Raw genomic sequence first — 16,836 nt, 5'->3', positions numbered from 1 at the left:
ATCAAACTTCCCCGACTTCTTGTCCGGCATCATCATGGGAGGCCCTCGAGCCATCGCATTTGGTGATCAACACATCCACGTTGGAAACCAAAGGATTGATCGGGTTTCCCGACTCATCCAAACCATTGTTGTTCACGATTTCCATTTCTACAAAAGAAATTCACGGATATTAGTAACCAACTTGACATAAATCAACACAAAATAATCAGAATTATTTCAAAAACTCCTTCCATGAGCAAGCTGTCTAAAACACAATATTACTTTAAGAATGTTCAAAATATTACGTATATAATATTTATTTCGCGGGAATGAAATGACAAACTTGCTGAAAAATAAATAAAATAATATGAACAACAACAACGACAACATAATATTAAGTATGCAAATAAGGAAAAAAGAAAAATAACACCGAGTACGGTTCAAGTTTTCTTAAAATAATATTGCTCTCCAACGGGTGCTGAAAAACGACGAGCAATTTACCTCATAGGATACAACGGCGAAAATGAGAAGAAGCTATGCACCAATTGAACTTCTCTGGCGAACCAAACTTATGACAGAACACTACCATTGGCTATGAAGAAAATTAGAATAAACAATTTCGAGAGGAAGAGAACAATATGAGAGAGAGAGAGAGAGAGAGAGAGAGAGTGAATTCGACCCTGGTATGTATTCTGAATGAGAGATAAATGCCTCTAGTTAAGGTTAGAGTGATTACACGAATTTGAACCAAGAACTGTTCAGCCTTTATGGCCTTTAATTGCATTAATGCTCAATAAATGGCTGATTACAACCGTGCAAAATGTTCAAAAAGTTTAAATACGTTTTCATTCAAGTGGCAATTACAACACATTTGAATTTAATTCCCAAACTAAAAAAAAAGTATTATTTTGGGAAATTAAAACTTTAAGAAGTGATTTTTACAATTAAAAGATAAGAATTACCACAAACGAGTCCAAGCATGGCCCGACATGACACGACCAGACAGCGGCAGCATCTCGCGCGTGTGGTGGACTTTGGCTTGCCTAAGCGTTTGGCCTTCTACAAAATTGGGTCATCCTTGGTAACCGACACCCTTTTGACCAAATTAGCTATATAAACTCACACATTTGTTCATTCTTACTCAAATATGTGGAAATCTTGCATTTCACTTCTTACACACTACTAATGTGTTTACACATTCAATGTGTTTTTCTAAGCATGCTTTGAGCATCAATTTCTCATTCGTTATAGCTCCGCCTTTGGGAAAATTTCATCGATATTAATTATACTCATTTCCGCAAGAAATTATAATACGCTTACTCAAATCTTTGTAAAAAATCAGCAACTCACAAGATAATAAATATGAACCCTACGCGGCCATTCCACTTAATTAAAAATATGATATTGCATATTAAATCTTTGTTTGACAATGTGAATTTTGGGAAACAAAAAAACGAACTCTCTCCTTTTGGAACTCGGAAGGATTTATTTTGAACAATAATAATTAAGAAGTCATAACTAGATTGGTCTAGTAGTAATTCCACACGACCTTCAAAGTGGAGATCATGGTTTCAATCCTCCCCGACTGAAAATTACCTTAAAAAAAACAATAATAAGTATGAAAAATGACATGAGTCACCTGTGCGCTTTAGCGTTATGGCAAAAGTGCTATTGAATATCAAAACGTATCACACTCTACCTTAAATTTTAAAGTATTACACATTTTGTCCTCCCGTATATAATCATGAAAATCGCCCACATATCACCTTAGGAATGTGATTTGAAACAAAATTTATTTAAGAAATAATGAAAATGAATTGATTAGTACATTAATCAAAGTCATAAGTTTGCAGCAAATTAGCTAAAATTACTTTGTCAAATTTATATTTTTACAAACTATTTACCACTTTCAATAATTTTAATCACAAGGTCAAAAAACATATTAAAACCTGGTACTTTCAAGTTTTTGTAAATCTTAGTTATTTCACTAATTTTATACAAATACTAACTATTTTGTGAAGCCATTAATAACTAAGATTAACATACCACTAGCGGAATATTTAGGTCAACACTTAAAGGGGTGAGATTATAGTCACGTCATATTGGAATTCAAAATAATATAAAACAAGAAAAATGAAAAAAGAGCTGTCGTTAGTCCACCTATAACTCTGGTGTAGCATCAATGAACCTTTCAACACACAGTTAATGCCATTTAAGAAATGAAACATTATTTTCTAATAAATAAATAAAAATGAACTGTTATCACAGCAAGACTACAGACCCTACACCAGATCGGAGATTGGATTCTCGTAGCAAAATTACTTAAAACGGCAATGAATGATTCTTGTAATTGTGCTTTTATAACAAACACATTTCTTTACTCGTATAACTTAGGTTCATTATCGTTTGAATTAAATTCAAGGACGTGTTTTAATCATAAGTTTAAGAGCTTCAGAGGTATTTAAGCCACTTTTGTTTGATAATGATCTTTATGCGTGAAAGTTGGCACAGGTAGTTATATTTCGGTTTCCATTGTACAAAGCTAACCATTCTAATCCAAACACATGCACATGGTAGTATATTATTGTGACCACCCTCTTTTTTAAAACAACATAAACCGCGAAAAAATATCTCACCATTCCCATACCACCACGTGCAAGCGGGAGAGCCAAGGATTTTATTGCAGAAAAGAGGCATGGTTGATACAAAAAATTAAAATAAAATAATAATAATAATAGTTTAAAGGGTAAAAGTTAATCTTCTAATTTTAGGCTAAACAACAAATAATTATGAGTAAAATACCAAAATTTCCAAAACTCCTCCGCCCATGGGGACGTGCCCATAATATACATTTAAATAATACTTACCAATTCCTTCTTTTTTACACTTTTCGGAAGGAAAAAAAATGGCTCGGGGAACTTAAAACCTTTACCTTGTAAAAATTGGCTATTTTTTCTCATAGTTTCAATTTCCGTATATTTACCTGAAAATTATTAACTTGAAAAATTACTGATCAATTATTTTATTATTACTACTACCTTTAATATGTACAAAGCCCTCATAAAAATAAAAAATAAAGCTCGCATTCTCATTCCACCATGTGCCCATAAAATACATCTATATATCTACAACACTCCTTCCTTTCTATCTTGGTTTTTTGCTATTTATTTTAATCAGCTTAGAATGTAGTTTTGTCTTATATCCTTAAATTTTAATATTTTCTATTTTTATATTATAGTTATAAAAGCATCCGCAATGCATCTTTAAATTGAGGATGGTGATGAAGATAAATTTGCAATACGTTTTCAAACTCATCTTCATTCTTCGTATTTGAAGATGAATTGAATCGTGTATCTTCAAATATGAAGATGCACTATTCCATTTCTACTTACCCAAAGTTTCTAAAAATTATAATATTAGTCCAACATTTAATTTACAACTACAATTTAATACTTATGTGTATTATTATGTATTTATTTATAAATTAGTGTATTCTAAAAAAATTAATTCAAATACAATTTATATTGAAAAAAAATTAAAATTACTACAATTGAAATCACAATATTTTACATAGGCAATAAAAAAAAATCAAAACATTTAAAATTACATAATTGAAAGACTTGCGTCAAAATACTACATAGACAACAAAAATAATTAAAATATCAAAGCATAAATAAAAACTTAATTAAAACACACAATAAATAAAAGCAAATTACGATGGCCACTCCAGAATTTAAGTGGTTGGCTCGGCCACTCCACATTTGTAGTTATGTAATTATTGTGGCCACCTCTCCTAAAACCCACATAACCCTCACATTAAAATAAGGGATCCCTTAAAATAATAAGAATATAATAATTATCGTAATACAATCTACCATTACATTTCGCAAGCAGCCAGGTGGTGCCCACATAAAATATTACATCTATATAACACCCTCTCATATCTCCTTCATTCTCACTCACCACATCACTTTTCAACACAAAACTAATTAAAGAATTATAATGGTATCTCCGACAACTAATAACGGCGGCGCTAGGGTTTCAACGGTGGTTCCCGGAAGATTAAGGGGAGACACAACAGAGGACCGAACTCTCTCCGGCATAGACCTGGCCTTCAAGCTCCACTACGTCAGAGGCCTCTACGTCTTTCCTTCTCCGCCGCCATTGACCATGCGGAAGATCAAGGATCCCATGTTCGCGCTGCTCGACCGGTTCGTTTCAGCCGCCGGGAGAGTGCGGCGGTCCGGCGACAACGAAGATGGGATTCCGTACATCAAGTGCAACGACGCCGGGGTGAGGATCGTGGAGGCTTTCAGCGACGACACTGTGGAAGAGCTGTTGGAGAAGCTCAAGGGTAACGACGGTCATTATTATGATGACGTGGCAGTCGTCGTTGGAGGGGGAGATGGAGATTCACACGCTGGGTTGTGTTACGACGCGGTTCTTGGTCCCGATCTTGCTTTTTCACCGCTCGTTTTTATTCAGGTACGTGACATCACTATCGATCACGTGGCTCATACTTTTAGCTAACTACCAATTATATGTAAGTAGGTAGACTTATTTGCTTCTGTAGCTGTCTGAGTGTTATTAATCCTTGAAGTTTAAATAAATTTTTATATTACTCACTCACCCTTTCTAAATCTATTATTATTTTTCTTCACATATAAACTTTTTATTATATATAAATACACATATGTGTTTTTGAAGGGACCAACCTAGCTTAAAATAATGCGAAACATTTATTTTCATACTTTAGACATTGCTACTGATTTTTCTTTATAAAAGAGAAATATATATCTCAATTTTGTGAGGTTAATGAAAAATATATATTTATGTATAATATATATATATATATATATATATATATATATGTTTATGGTTTAAAATCTAAAATAAAATATAATTTTATTACGTTACTTATTAAATGCTAAAAGCTAATATAAACATAAGATATACCTTAATGGGTCAAAATATCAAATTTAAAACTTTGAGAACCTATACTCAAAATAAGCTTAAAGGAAATGAGAGATATTTAAAATTTTGGGTGAGTCCATTATAGAAAAATATGAATAAAATAAAATATAAAATAAATCACCACTAAGCATCGAAATGAGCATACTCCTCCCTCAGATGATATCAAGGCATTTTAAAGTATACTTGAGTGCTCTGATTTAAAAAAATTAAAAAAAAAAAAAAAAAGTATAGTGAGTGCATCTTTATCTCTTAATCAAGTTAATTTGAATAAATCGAACACAAAAAATAGATTTAACTATCAGATTTTAAGAAATTATATTAGAAAAGTCAAATTAATTTTTGGGGAAAATATTAAATAACTTTTTGTTATGCATGTTTATTATGTAAATTGGAGTATTTAAATGGACCAAAAGGAAAAATCATTGTAGTGATGAACAAATGCAAAACATATTTGGCGCAATATTGTTAATCAACCAATTAATTATTTGACGTGTGGTTTAAGTGGAGCGCTTAACCGTAATGCAAATATTTATTTGCTGTTGGTTGGAGATGGTCTAATAGATACGTATATATGTATATTAATTAAATACTATTATACGAGAAAGAAACAAAAATTCATTTTTTTACCAACTCACTGTAATATCAATACTATTCACACGAAGTGAAATTCAGAATGGAGCTGTTTTTGTAATTATTAAATTACCAACAATTTAGCTGTTAAAATTTGTTTTTTTATTAGGTAAAAAGGCATATTTATTATAAGTTTTAAAAATACATGAAGCTTTTCATTAAAATTTGGGTAAAATATCAATAAATACAAGAGAATAACATATTAGTACAAGGCAAATCACGAACTTAGGTCAGCGTGAATCTAACACTAAGTACAGGTGTTTACTCGTCGTGTGCATACTTCCGATATAAGAATGGATATAGAGCACATTATAATTCGAGCACTCATTTGGCTCTTTCAAAATATCCACAAAGATTGGTTGAAAAATCCAAACCGTAATCCGATGACCATGAAAAAAAATAAATTTTTCGCTTGTATAATCAGACTTCTAACAGGAAGCCCACAAAGAAGAGGTAAAAACAAAGCGATAAACAAGCAAAAAAAAATCAAAATATTCAAAAACATCATAAGATTGAACATAGTAAAATTAAAATAAAATTTTGTCACTACTTTCACAACTTTGGTTTTACGGTTTAACACTTTGCATTAAATATAATGTCACGGTACAAATTTTTACAAGGAAAATTAGCAACTTTAGTTTGGTCCTTGAATTATACGGAAAGTAGTAATCAGGCATATACACTTAATTTTTGCCAATTTAATTTGGCAATTCAAATCCTCTTATTGGATATAAATTGAGCACCTGATCAACGCTCGAAATGCATAAAACAATAACAAAAAAGACATAAAATGGCATCTACTCAGTACTTATCACTTGTTACTGGATGCTTAACTTTTATTTTTTTAGACGACCGAAATTTCTAAAACTAATTAGTTCATAAGACTAAAGTTAACCAAATTAAAATTTAGGGACCCACCTAGGTACAACTATCCGTATAATTCACGCCCAAGAGTTAACAATTTAATAAAACAAAGGTGGTGTAAATTTCGTAAAGATAAACTATGTATTTAGCTTATACTATAATAAATCAGCGTAAAAATACCGTAAAAATTAAAGAAATCGTATTTTTAAAGTGAAATACTTTTAAAATATTTTATCAAATAGTGTTTTTTCAATATTTTTCTTATAATTGAAACTATAAATAGTAAACATAGTTAAATAAAGCCCATAACAATAACAAATTACAACTTGAAAATATTATATTTGTAATAAAATTTGTTGACATGCTATTTTTTATAAGAAAAAATGGTATGAAGTAGCCAATTCAAACTATGACTTTTGTAAAATAGCCATAGTTTTATTAGATATAGCAAAATAGCCAATTTAGAGTACAGGTTTTCATTAAATTTAATCCTACCTCGATTAATTTTAATTCAGCCTTCATAAAGCTTATATTCTGTCTTTATAGTTCGTTGGGATTAAGTTTAATCCAGCCTAGATTAATCTTACTTGGGCTAGTTTGTTTATAGTTGATAAATTATGGCTATTTTATAAAATCTTAAGTTTTATTGGGTTATACAGCCGCTGGACCCTTTTTATAATTAGTGTAAAAAAAACTACCATATGAAATTTCCACACACAAAAAAAAAAAAAAAAAAAAACATCTGTTCTAACTTTTTTCATTATTACTTGAAACAGTTTACTTGGCTAAAATGCGGAGGACTATCAATTGGCCTGAGCTGGGCTCATATACTCGGAGGAGTGTCAACCGCATCAGCCTTTATGAACACATGGGCCAAAATCATGGCAGGTCACGTGGCCCAAGAGTCCATGCACGTGACATGTCCTGAAAAAGCTCAAGATCTGCATCCCCCGCATTCAGTTGTTCCCGGGAAAGCTTTATCGCTGAAAGAGCTCGAATCCGTAGGGAATTATTGGCTTCTAAATCCCAAAACCCAACAAAACATGACAACTCACTCATTTTGTGTCACTTTAAAGCAACTAGAGGCTTTGGGGTTCGTTGCCAAGAATGCATGTAAATTTTCCGAGTTCGAGATACTCTCCGCGGTGATATGGAAATCCCTGTCGGGGATAAGAGTAGACAATGTACCTAAGATCTCGACGGTTTGTCGGTACGATTATTCCCCAAGCGAAATGCTAGAAGAAATCTTGAGAAACGAGAGCCTAATTATTAGCACAGTGGAGGCGGATCCAAGAGATCATGGAGTCTCTGAATTGGCGTTTGGGATTGCGAATGTTGGGGCGATTGAGAACAAGGCGATTCATGAGATTGTTGTGAAGAACAACGGGAAGGTCGATTTCTTTGTCTACGGAGCGAATTTGACATTTGTGGACTTGGGAGACATTAATATATATGGGCTAGAATTACTAGGCGAAAAACCTGCTTTCGCAAACTATACAATTGAAGGAGTGGGCGAAGAAGGGGTGGTTTTGGTGCTTCCTTGTTCGGTGGACAACGAGGATGGGCGGATGGTTACAATGATATTTCCGCGGGAGCAACTTGTCTCCCTCAAAAGTCACCTAAGAGAGCAATGGGGCATTGCTTAAAATCATCTATATAATCAAAAGTCACATATTATTATTATTATGCATTGGGCTTTGTTACACAATCAATTATCGTGTATCTTCAAATAAGAATGCTTTCCTTTGCCATTTGAATTGCTAAGTTTGATTTTCGAGTCTTTACCGTACAAAGTTTGTACAAACCGTAATCAATTTAGTAAAAAGAAAAAAAAAACCTTATATTAAAAAATTAAGATCTTTGTTTGAATAAGTACAATAGATATCCTGAGCAAAAAAAAAAGAGTACAATAGATATGGTAAAATGATGTTAGAAAATTGTTTTCGTTGGTCACTGGTCGGCTGGAGGTGTATTTTTATTTGTTTTTCCTTATTTAACTACTTTTTTTTTTTAAAGAGAGTTTACTTATATCAAGGACCAATGAAGCTGAGGAACTGACTCATCACACAGGGAGAAGCATCCTCAAATGCAATTCGACTAGAATGGCATGAAATAAAAGCCCATACACAAGAAATCTGCTGCAACCTTTAATTCACAAGGGATCCATTTAAACCTCATTTAACTAAAAGATGAGGAAAGCTCTAAAATATGGAAAAATAAACCTGAAAGAGACCATTGTGGACATCTTAGTCCTTGTGCACAGGAGTCCATAAGAAGTTGATTGTCACCCTCGAAAATGACTTGGAGTGGAGAAGAGAGAAACATTGGGTTCGATCCCATGAGTGCCCTGACGAGACCTGTCGCAACCAGGACACCCGCCATCTCTGCCTCTAGAATGGAATTCGTTGGTACAGTCCCGGTCCAAAGAGCAACCGGGAGTCCGTGGTGGTCTCGAATTGTGACTCCAATGGAAGAGTGGTCAACCTGTAAGGAAGCATCGGTGTTGACTTTGATCCAGGTTGGAGGAGGTGGATCCCAAGACCCCGTTTTGACAGTCCTTGCACTCTCGACACATTCTCAACTGCTGATTGGCTAGTAACTCAATGTATCGGCTACCAATACATGAAAGGAGAGTTGGAATCGGTGGGTTGGATAACCCCAATCTTTGTATGTTTTGGTTCCACCACAGGACCTCCATAATTACCATGGCATTAAGACGCCAGTTGTGTTTGTGGGGGGCATGAGTGGTGGGGTCCAAGATCCCACTGAGCAGATCGGCGATGGTGGACTGTTGAGCGATTCTCCATGGCACTTCCAAAAGTCACCGACTTTTGGATGCAACTAGTGACATGCATATGGATTCTGCCAGAAATAAATAGCGGGAATTAAGCCATAAATGAACCTGTACAACCGCTTAAGTCGGGCTTATAGAGGGAAGTATCGTAGTATTTTTCTAGTCTTTCAGTGGGTAGCTTATGGTGTTTAGGGCTGTTTCGGTTGGGGTTCGAAGTTGTTACAATGAGGGTGGCTCAATGGGTGTGCTCGAGACGGGGCTGGTCTGTTCGACACGTGGCTGTGGAATTGGTGTGGCCGTGGCAGGGCTACAGCGAGGCAATGGTAGGGACTCGGTGGTGGCAAGGGCTCAGTGGTGGCGACGATGTGGCAAGCGCTCGGTTGGAGAGAGAGAGAGAGAGAGAGAGAGAGGTACCTAAAGCAGTGGCAAGAAGAACAGTCTCGGGCCGTTTTGAGACAAAAATTCTGATGGAGACAGATTGAGTGAGTGAGATTAAGAGAGACACAGAGACATAGATTGAGATAGCTTACCCGAGCGAGAGAAGGCACAACCGAGCATGAGATAGCTCGGTAGTCAGAGTTCACAGTGGAGGCACAGTTGCATGTAGCGGTTGAGAGAGAGAGAAAGAATAAGAGAGAAATAATGTGAGACCGAGGGAAAGGGAAAGAGAATGAATAAGGAGAGAGACAAACCAGTGAAGGAGGTCTCCAGTGAATTACTGGTGGCTCAGTGGCAACGCCGGTGAGGTCTGGGGTAGTCTTTAGTGCTCACTCGAAGAAGAGATGTAGTTCATGGCCACATAGGAGCTGTGGTTCACGGAAAACCTAGTTCACAACTAAGAAAAAGAAAGAACGTGAGATAGATAGAGAGAGAGAGAGAGAGAGAGAGAGAGTCATTACTGTTAGGAATATTGCCCACTAGAAGATGATGATTACTAAATAAGATAAGAAGTTACTTTATTAGCATCATATGATTAGTGAGTTGAGGTATGATAACATTAAAAATCAATAACAACTATCATCCATAGTTTTCGTATCAAACTGAATCACATGCTGGGCATCCGAGATCGGGCGGTGAACTAAAACTTGGTCGACGACAGATATGCGCCTGGAAAACCTTATCTAAAGTCATATATGTGGAACATGACTGAGGGTTGATCACTCAGTGGGAGCATTATACACTTTCAGAAGGTGTACGACCTGGACAAGCTTTGCTTTGGATAGATGGATGATTTAAGGACCGTTACGATGCACTAGCCGAGGCCATTTATGATTGTCACAGTGACGTTCGATCTAATATCCTGAAGTAATCATGGACTTCTAGATCATGTTACCAGCTTCTTTGACTCACCACGTTAAAGGCTAGTTAGACTCTGATCAAATTGGTGTCTTGGGAAGTCGGGACATGATTGTAGAAGAAAGTGCTTTACATATACGGAATCTAGCCTTCCTGAAACAAGGTTAATGTTCTCTCACCTAAGGGTTGATTCTAGAACCGATTGATTGTGCACACTTCCAAAGTTGGCTTACGTTCGGTTGAATCTTTCGTTGGGGAAGCAACGATGCTTAGGACTTATATGTAACGAGAAAGGTATAATGGAACAAATTGACCTATCTCGATATGGGCAGAATCTAGAGCGTCATGATCACGTACTGACTAAATCAGTGGACACTCGTTACGATGAGTAAATATAATTCTAGTATCAAAGTTGGGTTCAGTCCTGGATTACACGGTGGAGTATTGTAAGGGACTAGACAATTCGAAAAGAAATGAAAAAGGAATATTTTGTCTTTTATCGAGATTGTTAAGTTTCTACTACTAGGTCCATCGTCCTCGATTCGGCTTCGATAAAGGCGGATAAGAATGTTAATATAATAGTATATATTATTAATATAATCTCACTTGCTCTAATAGTGATTGACAACATTAATTCCGAAAAGGGTATTTTGAAAATTAAATAAATATTTATAGTAAAACTGTTTATTTATTGCTAGATCAAGTAAATAAACTTTATATTTATTGTTGGATAAGTAAATATGTGTTAAATGGGTTTAAAGCTATTAGGCATTGAAAAAGAAAAATTTTGGGCCTCCCTACCTGGTTATGGGCGATTTTATCAGTCCAAGACAAACCAGTATTTTTATGTTTTTATGTTCCTAAATATAGTAGAATAAATAGGAGATATGATTGTCATATATTCTCTCCTAATATTTAGGTACATATAAGGAGAGTATTTAGGAGAATATTTAGGAGAATATATTTTCCTAAATTTTCTCAACAGCAAATATCTTATACAGTTCTATAAAATAAAATCCTAGATACTGATTTGACGGGTGAGAGAAAAAATAGGATTCACTTGTTGAGATCCAAAGGCTAAGATTTAATCCACTATTGTGAACACAATAAAAGGAAATAATATCTTTAAGAATATCCTGGAATATTCTATAAAGATACCTTTTAAACTGATATAAATAGATGGCTAATGTGAAACAAAACTGAATCTAGCAAAACAGCTAAAAACGCCCACACATTTTTCCTTGTGGCCGTGACCTTCTTGCTTCTTCTTTCCCTCAGAATTGCTTCAATTCGATTCTTAGAAATAAGAGAGAAAGATCGGAAACACCCCGTTTCCAGATCTAGTGAGATATAACGAAGCCCACTTATTGTCTTATCTTCCTCGAAGATTACGTTTCGGAAGACTTTGGTGTCATCACATCGAGTCCTTGAAGAAGGAGTTCCAGATCTGATCGTGTGGAGGCTTGTACGTTTAAGACGAAGACGGATTGTGAAAGCTTTCGGTTCGTGAGCCTAAAACTGTAAAGTTTCTTAAACTCGTCTTTTATCTGATATGGTTGCTTGATGAAGTTTCTTATGATTAATTAATTAATTAAGTAATCTAGATCTTGTTTAATAACCATGTTAATAATGAGCTCATGTTAGTGTAATTACCAATGCGTTTAGGAATATTCTTGTATAAAAAGCAGTGTCCTAAGACACTGCAAGAATGGAGGACATGAGTCAAATTCCATATTCTTCAGCTGGTGGGAGCTTGATGTATGCTATGTTGTGTACGGGACCCGAGATATGCTATGCAATGGGAGTTGTTAGTAGATACCAGTCTAACCCTGGTCCTGATCACTTGATAGCTGTTAAACACATTCTGAAATATCTTAAGAGAACTAGGGATATGATGCTTGTGTACACAAGTAATGACTTGGTGTTACAAGGATACACTGACTCTTAATTTCAAGCAAACCGTGACATGTTAAAGTCGATGTGTGGGTCAGTGTTTACTTAATGGAGGAGCGATTTTATGAAGAAGCGTAAAACAATCTAGTATCGCAGACTCTACAATGGAAGCTGAATATATTGCAGCTTCCGAGGCAGCCAAAAAGGCTTAAGAATTTTTTGCTTAAGAATTTCTTAGCCGAACTGGAGGCAGTTCCTGACATGAATGAGCCTATGCAACTCCACTGTGGCAACACTAGAGCAATTACAAACTCAAAGGAACCTCGCAGCCATAAGAAAGGAAAGCATGTAGAACGAAAATACCACCTCATAAGGGAGATAGTTCGAAGGGGAGACATGGTTGTTATGAAGATCTCGACGTTGGATAACATCGCAGATCCAATGACTAAAGGACTGCCTAAACGTGTGTTTGTTAAATACATAGAAGGAATGGGTCTTAAAAACATGCCACATCTTCTCTAGGTCAAAGTGGGAGATTGTTAGGAATTCTTGCCTACGAGAAGATTTCATTTTGTAATTCTCGCTGAAATTATTAATAAAATATAGCTCGTCATTTATTATCTATTTGAATTGAAAGTAGTTATTTCTTATAAAAGATTTATCAAACATTCATCAATCTGTAGTCTCGTATTAAACTGAATCGCATGCTGGGCATCCGAGTTCGGACGGTGAAGTAAAACATGGTCGATGATTAATTCATGCCTCGATGGCTGAATCTAAAATCATATATGATTAAATCATGTATGACCTGGACAGAATTTGGTTGTAGATGTGTCGTTTAAGTACCGTTACGACACACTAGCTGGGGTCGCTTATGATGGTAACAGTGAGACTGGATCTAAATCCTGAAGTGATCACGGACTTCTAACGCATATTGTCGGGTTCTTTGACTCATTTCGTAAAATGATATTGAGACGCTAATTAAACTTGTGTCTTTGGAATCCAGAATATGATCTGAGTGGCAAACGATTCACAGATACGAAATCCAACCTCCCTGAAAGAAGGTAAATGTTCACTCACCTAAGGGTTGATTCTAGAACCGATAGAATGCACGCACTTCCGAAGTAAATAACGTTCGGAAGAATCTTTCACTGGGGAAGCAACGATGCTTAGGGAATATAAGTATCACTAAAGGTATAACGAAATAATTGACCTTTCACGATGCGGGTTGAACCTGGAGGATCTTGATCACGAACTGACTATATCAGTGGACACTCATCACGATGAGTAAATATAATTCTAGTATAAAGGAAGGTTCAATCTTGGCTTATATAGTAGAGTATTTGACCAAAATTAGACGAATCGATGGAACAAGAGAAATGACGTTTACGTCTTTTTCATCAGATTTGTTAAGCTTCTATTACTAGGTCCATAGTCTTCGATTTGGCTTCGATAAAGACGAATAAGAACTCTTTGGTAATAAGAAATATTATTATTACAATCTCACAGCTATAAATTGTTTAAAAGCGTTCATTCGAAAATTTGTCTATTTACCAAATTAAACATTTAGTGTGGAATTAATTATTTATTGTTGGATCAACTAAATAATTAATTGAATTTTAAGTTAGACTTTATGGACACTGTAAAATTACAAATTCCTTGTCCCAGTACCAGCAATGTGGGTGCCTACTTTGGGAGGATAATACCCAATATTCTCTCTTTAATTAGTTGTTAGATTTGTGGATAAGAACTCAGGTAACTAAATAAATAAGAGAGAGAATATTAATGTTAGAGATATTCTCTCCATTAAATAAAGAAATAAGATATTATCATTTATTCTCTCTCATAATTAATTTCCTAATATCTAGGAGAATAATAATGGTAGAGATATTCTCTCCATTAAATAAGGAAATAAGATACTGTCCTAATTATTATCAAATATCTAGATTCCTTAAATATAGGAGAAAAATAAGGAAATATAATATCCTAGATTATGGTATGATGAATGAGAGAAAAAGTAGGATTTGTTGTCAAGATCCAACGGTTCATGTTTTACTACAAAATATGAAAGAATAAAGGAGAATAAAATATATCTAGGAGATTCCTAGAATATCTTCTTTCTACCACTATAAATAAGGGTCAAAGAGAAAGCAAAAATCACTCAAGCTGTTAGCTAAAATTTTTGACCAACTCCCCTGTGTTGGACAAAATTCTCTCTCTATCTCTCTTTCCCTCTCCCTCGAAATTTCATTATTCTATTCCATAAACATGGTACGTTCTAAAGTCATAAATCAGAGTCTGCCCACACTATCTTCTTATTCGTCTCGGAGATTATGTTTCGGAAGACTACATGTCATCTTCTGAGTGCCATACGACAAGAGTACTAAAGCTATTCCCGGATATCTGATCGTGGAAGATAAAGCTTGAAGAAGGAGTCAGAGGAACTCGGAACAAAGTTTGAAGAATGCATTGAAGATTCTGTAGCTAAGTAGAAACACGTAAGTTTTTCCTAATGACTCTTTTGTATAATTCGGTTGCTTGATATTGCTCTCATGCTTATATTAATTAAAGTAAATCTATATCTTGTTATATATAACCTTGATTAATTATCTAAGTAGCGTAATTAATTATTTCTGCATGATTATATGGGTGCATAATCACCAACATATTTAACCTTTGGATGCGATATAGTTGCATCTAAAAGTCCAAAAAAGTATTGGATGCAACAGCTGCATCCAAAATTTGAAAATTTTTAGCAGGATTTATTTCCCTCCGTTATTCACTCTTTAACTAACGTGGAAAATTTTTCCCCTTTTATAAGTATCGGATGAGATTTTGTTGCACCCAATATCTAGGGCACAACAATTTAAAGATTTCTTAGTCTCCACTTCATTTGAACCCACTTCTCAAACCGCCAAAAATCAAACCCTAAATGTCGCTCTCTTCTCGAACCACCGACCTACCTTGACCAATCCTTCTCTCCGGTCACCGACCACCACGCGTCTCTTTGCGTCTTTCCTCCATGCCTCCACACCATGTCTCTCTTTTTTTTTAAAAAAAGTCTCTGAGACTGATTAACATTAGGCCAAATTGGCCTTCGCAAAACACATAATGTCTGGTGGGAAATAGTCCTTCCACACCACGGCTTCATCGAAACGTAAAGCAGTTTTAGCAAGCGTGTGGGCAATGGAGTTAGAACCTCTAGGGCGGTGAGAAATATCAAAAGAGTGGAAATGAGTAATAAGCATCATGATTTTGTCGATGACACCGTGTCTCTCTTCCAAATCGTATTCTCTCTCTCGTCTTTGTACCTCACTTTTGCACATTCGCGACCCCTACGATGCCGTGTTCTCACTCATATCTGGTAATTGTTGGTGATTATTGCATCTTAAATAACCAATTGAATGTGGATAATAAGAATTACACTAACAAGAGCTAAATTACTTGATTAATTAAACATAAGAAACTTCATCAAGCAACCATATCAGATAAAAGACGAGTTTAAGAAAACTTACAGTTTTTGGCTCACGAACCGAAAGCTTTTACAATCTGTCTTCGTCTTGAATGTACAAGCCTCCACAAGATCAGATCAGGAACTCCTCCTTTGAGGACTCGATGTGATGACACCAAAGTCTTCCGAAACGTAATCTTCGAGGAAGATAAGACAAAAGAGTGAGCTTCGTTATATCTCACTAGATCTGGAAACGGGGTGTTTCATATCTTTCTCTCTTATTTTCTAGAATGGAATTGAAGCAATTCCGAGGGGAAGGAGTAGAGGAATTAGGTCTGCACACTCAAGGGAGAGAGGCCACGAAATTCCTTGGCAATTAGGTTAAATTTTGCTTCTCATAAGCCCTCTATTTATAGCAGTTCGAAAGGTATGTTATAGAATATTCCAAAATATTCTAGAAAATATTATTTCATTTTATCTTGTTCAGACTAGTGGATTAAATCTCAGTCCTTGGATCTCAACAAGTGAACCCTTTTTTTCTTCTCATCCGTCAGATAAGTATCTAATAAGATTTTATTTTATACATCAGTATAAAATATTTGTTGTTGAGAAAATTTAGGAAAATATATTCTCCTAAATATTCTCCTTATATTTAGCCTAAATATTAGGAGAAAATATAAGACAATCATATCTCGTATTTATTCTCCTATATTTTAGGAACAGAAAAACAGGAAAAAAATAGTGGTTACTAACCAGTAGAAAAAATCGGCAATTACAGTGTAGGGAGGCCCAATTTTTGCTTTTTAAAGGCCCAATAGATTTAAACTCATTTAATGCATATATACTTGTCCAACAATAAATATAAAGTTAATTTACTTGATCAAGCAACAAATAAACAATATTACCACAAATATTTATTTAATTCTCAAAATACCTTTTTTTTAAATTAATGCTA

At 35.0% G+C, this 16,836-nt stretch overlaps 1 protein-coding gene across 1 annotated transcript; it reads left to right on the top strand.

The window, feature by feature from the left end:
* The first annotated feature begins 3,920 nt into the window (after nucleotides 1-3,920).
* CER2 (HXXXD-type acyl-transferase family protein) lies at nucleotides 3,921-8,240 on the top strand. The gene is made up of 2 exons (XM_089604437.1): nucleotides 3,921-4,464; nucleotides 7,224-8,240. Exons 1-2 carry the CDS (start codon nucleotides 3,982-3,984, stop codon nucleotides 8,091-8,093), a joined length of 1,353 nt encoding a protein of 450 aa, XP_089460563.1. The 5' UTR covers nucleotides 3,921-3,981; the 3' UTR covers nucleotides 8,094-8,240.
* The last annotated feature ends 8,596 nt before the right edge of the window (nucleotides 8,241-16,836 follow it).

The sequence above is a fragment of the Urtica dioica genome, chromosome 12, assembly GCF_054948205.1.
Source record: "Urtica dioica subsp. dioica isolate 48M chromosome 12, U.dioica_male_clone48M_v1_H2, whole genome shotgun sequence".
Classification (NCBI taxonomy): domain Eukaryota; kingdom Viridiplantae; phylum Streptophyta; class Magnoliopsida; order Rosales; family Urticaceae; genus Urtica; species Urtica dioica.
This window is presented reverse-complemented; position numbering and strand designations above follow the sequence as displayed.

Coding starts and splice junctions, on each gene's coding strand:
- CER2 (XM_089604437.1), top strand. CDS start 3,982: ATGGTATCTCCGACAACTAATAACGGCGGCGCTAGGGTTTCAACGGTG. Junction 4,465..7,223: donor CACCGCTCGTTTTTATTCAG/GTACGTGACATC, acceptor TACTTGAAACAG/TTTACTTGGCTAAAATGCGG.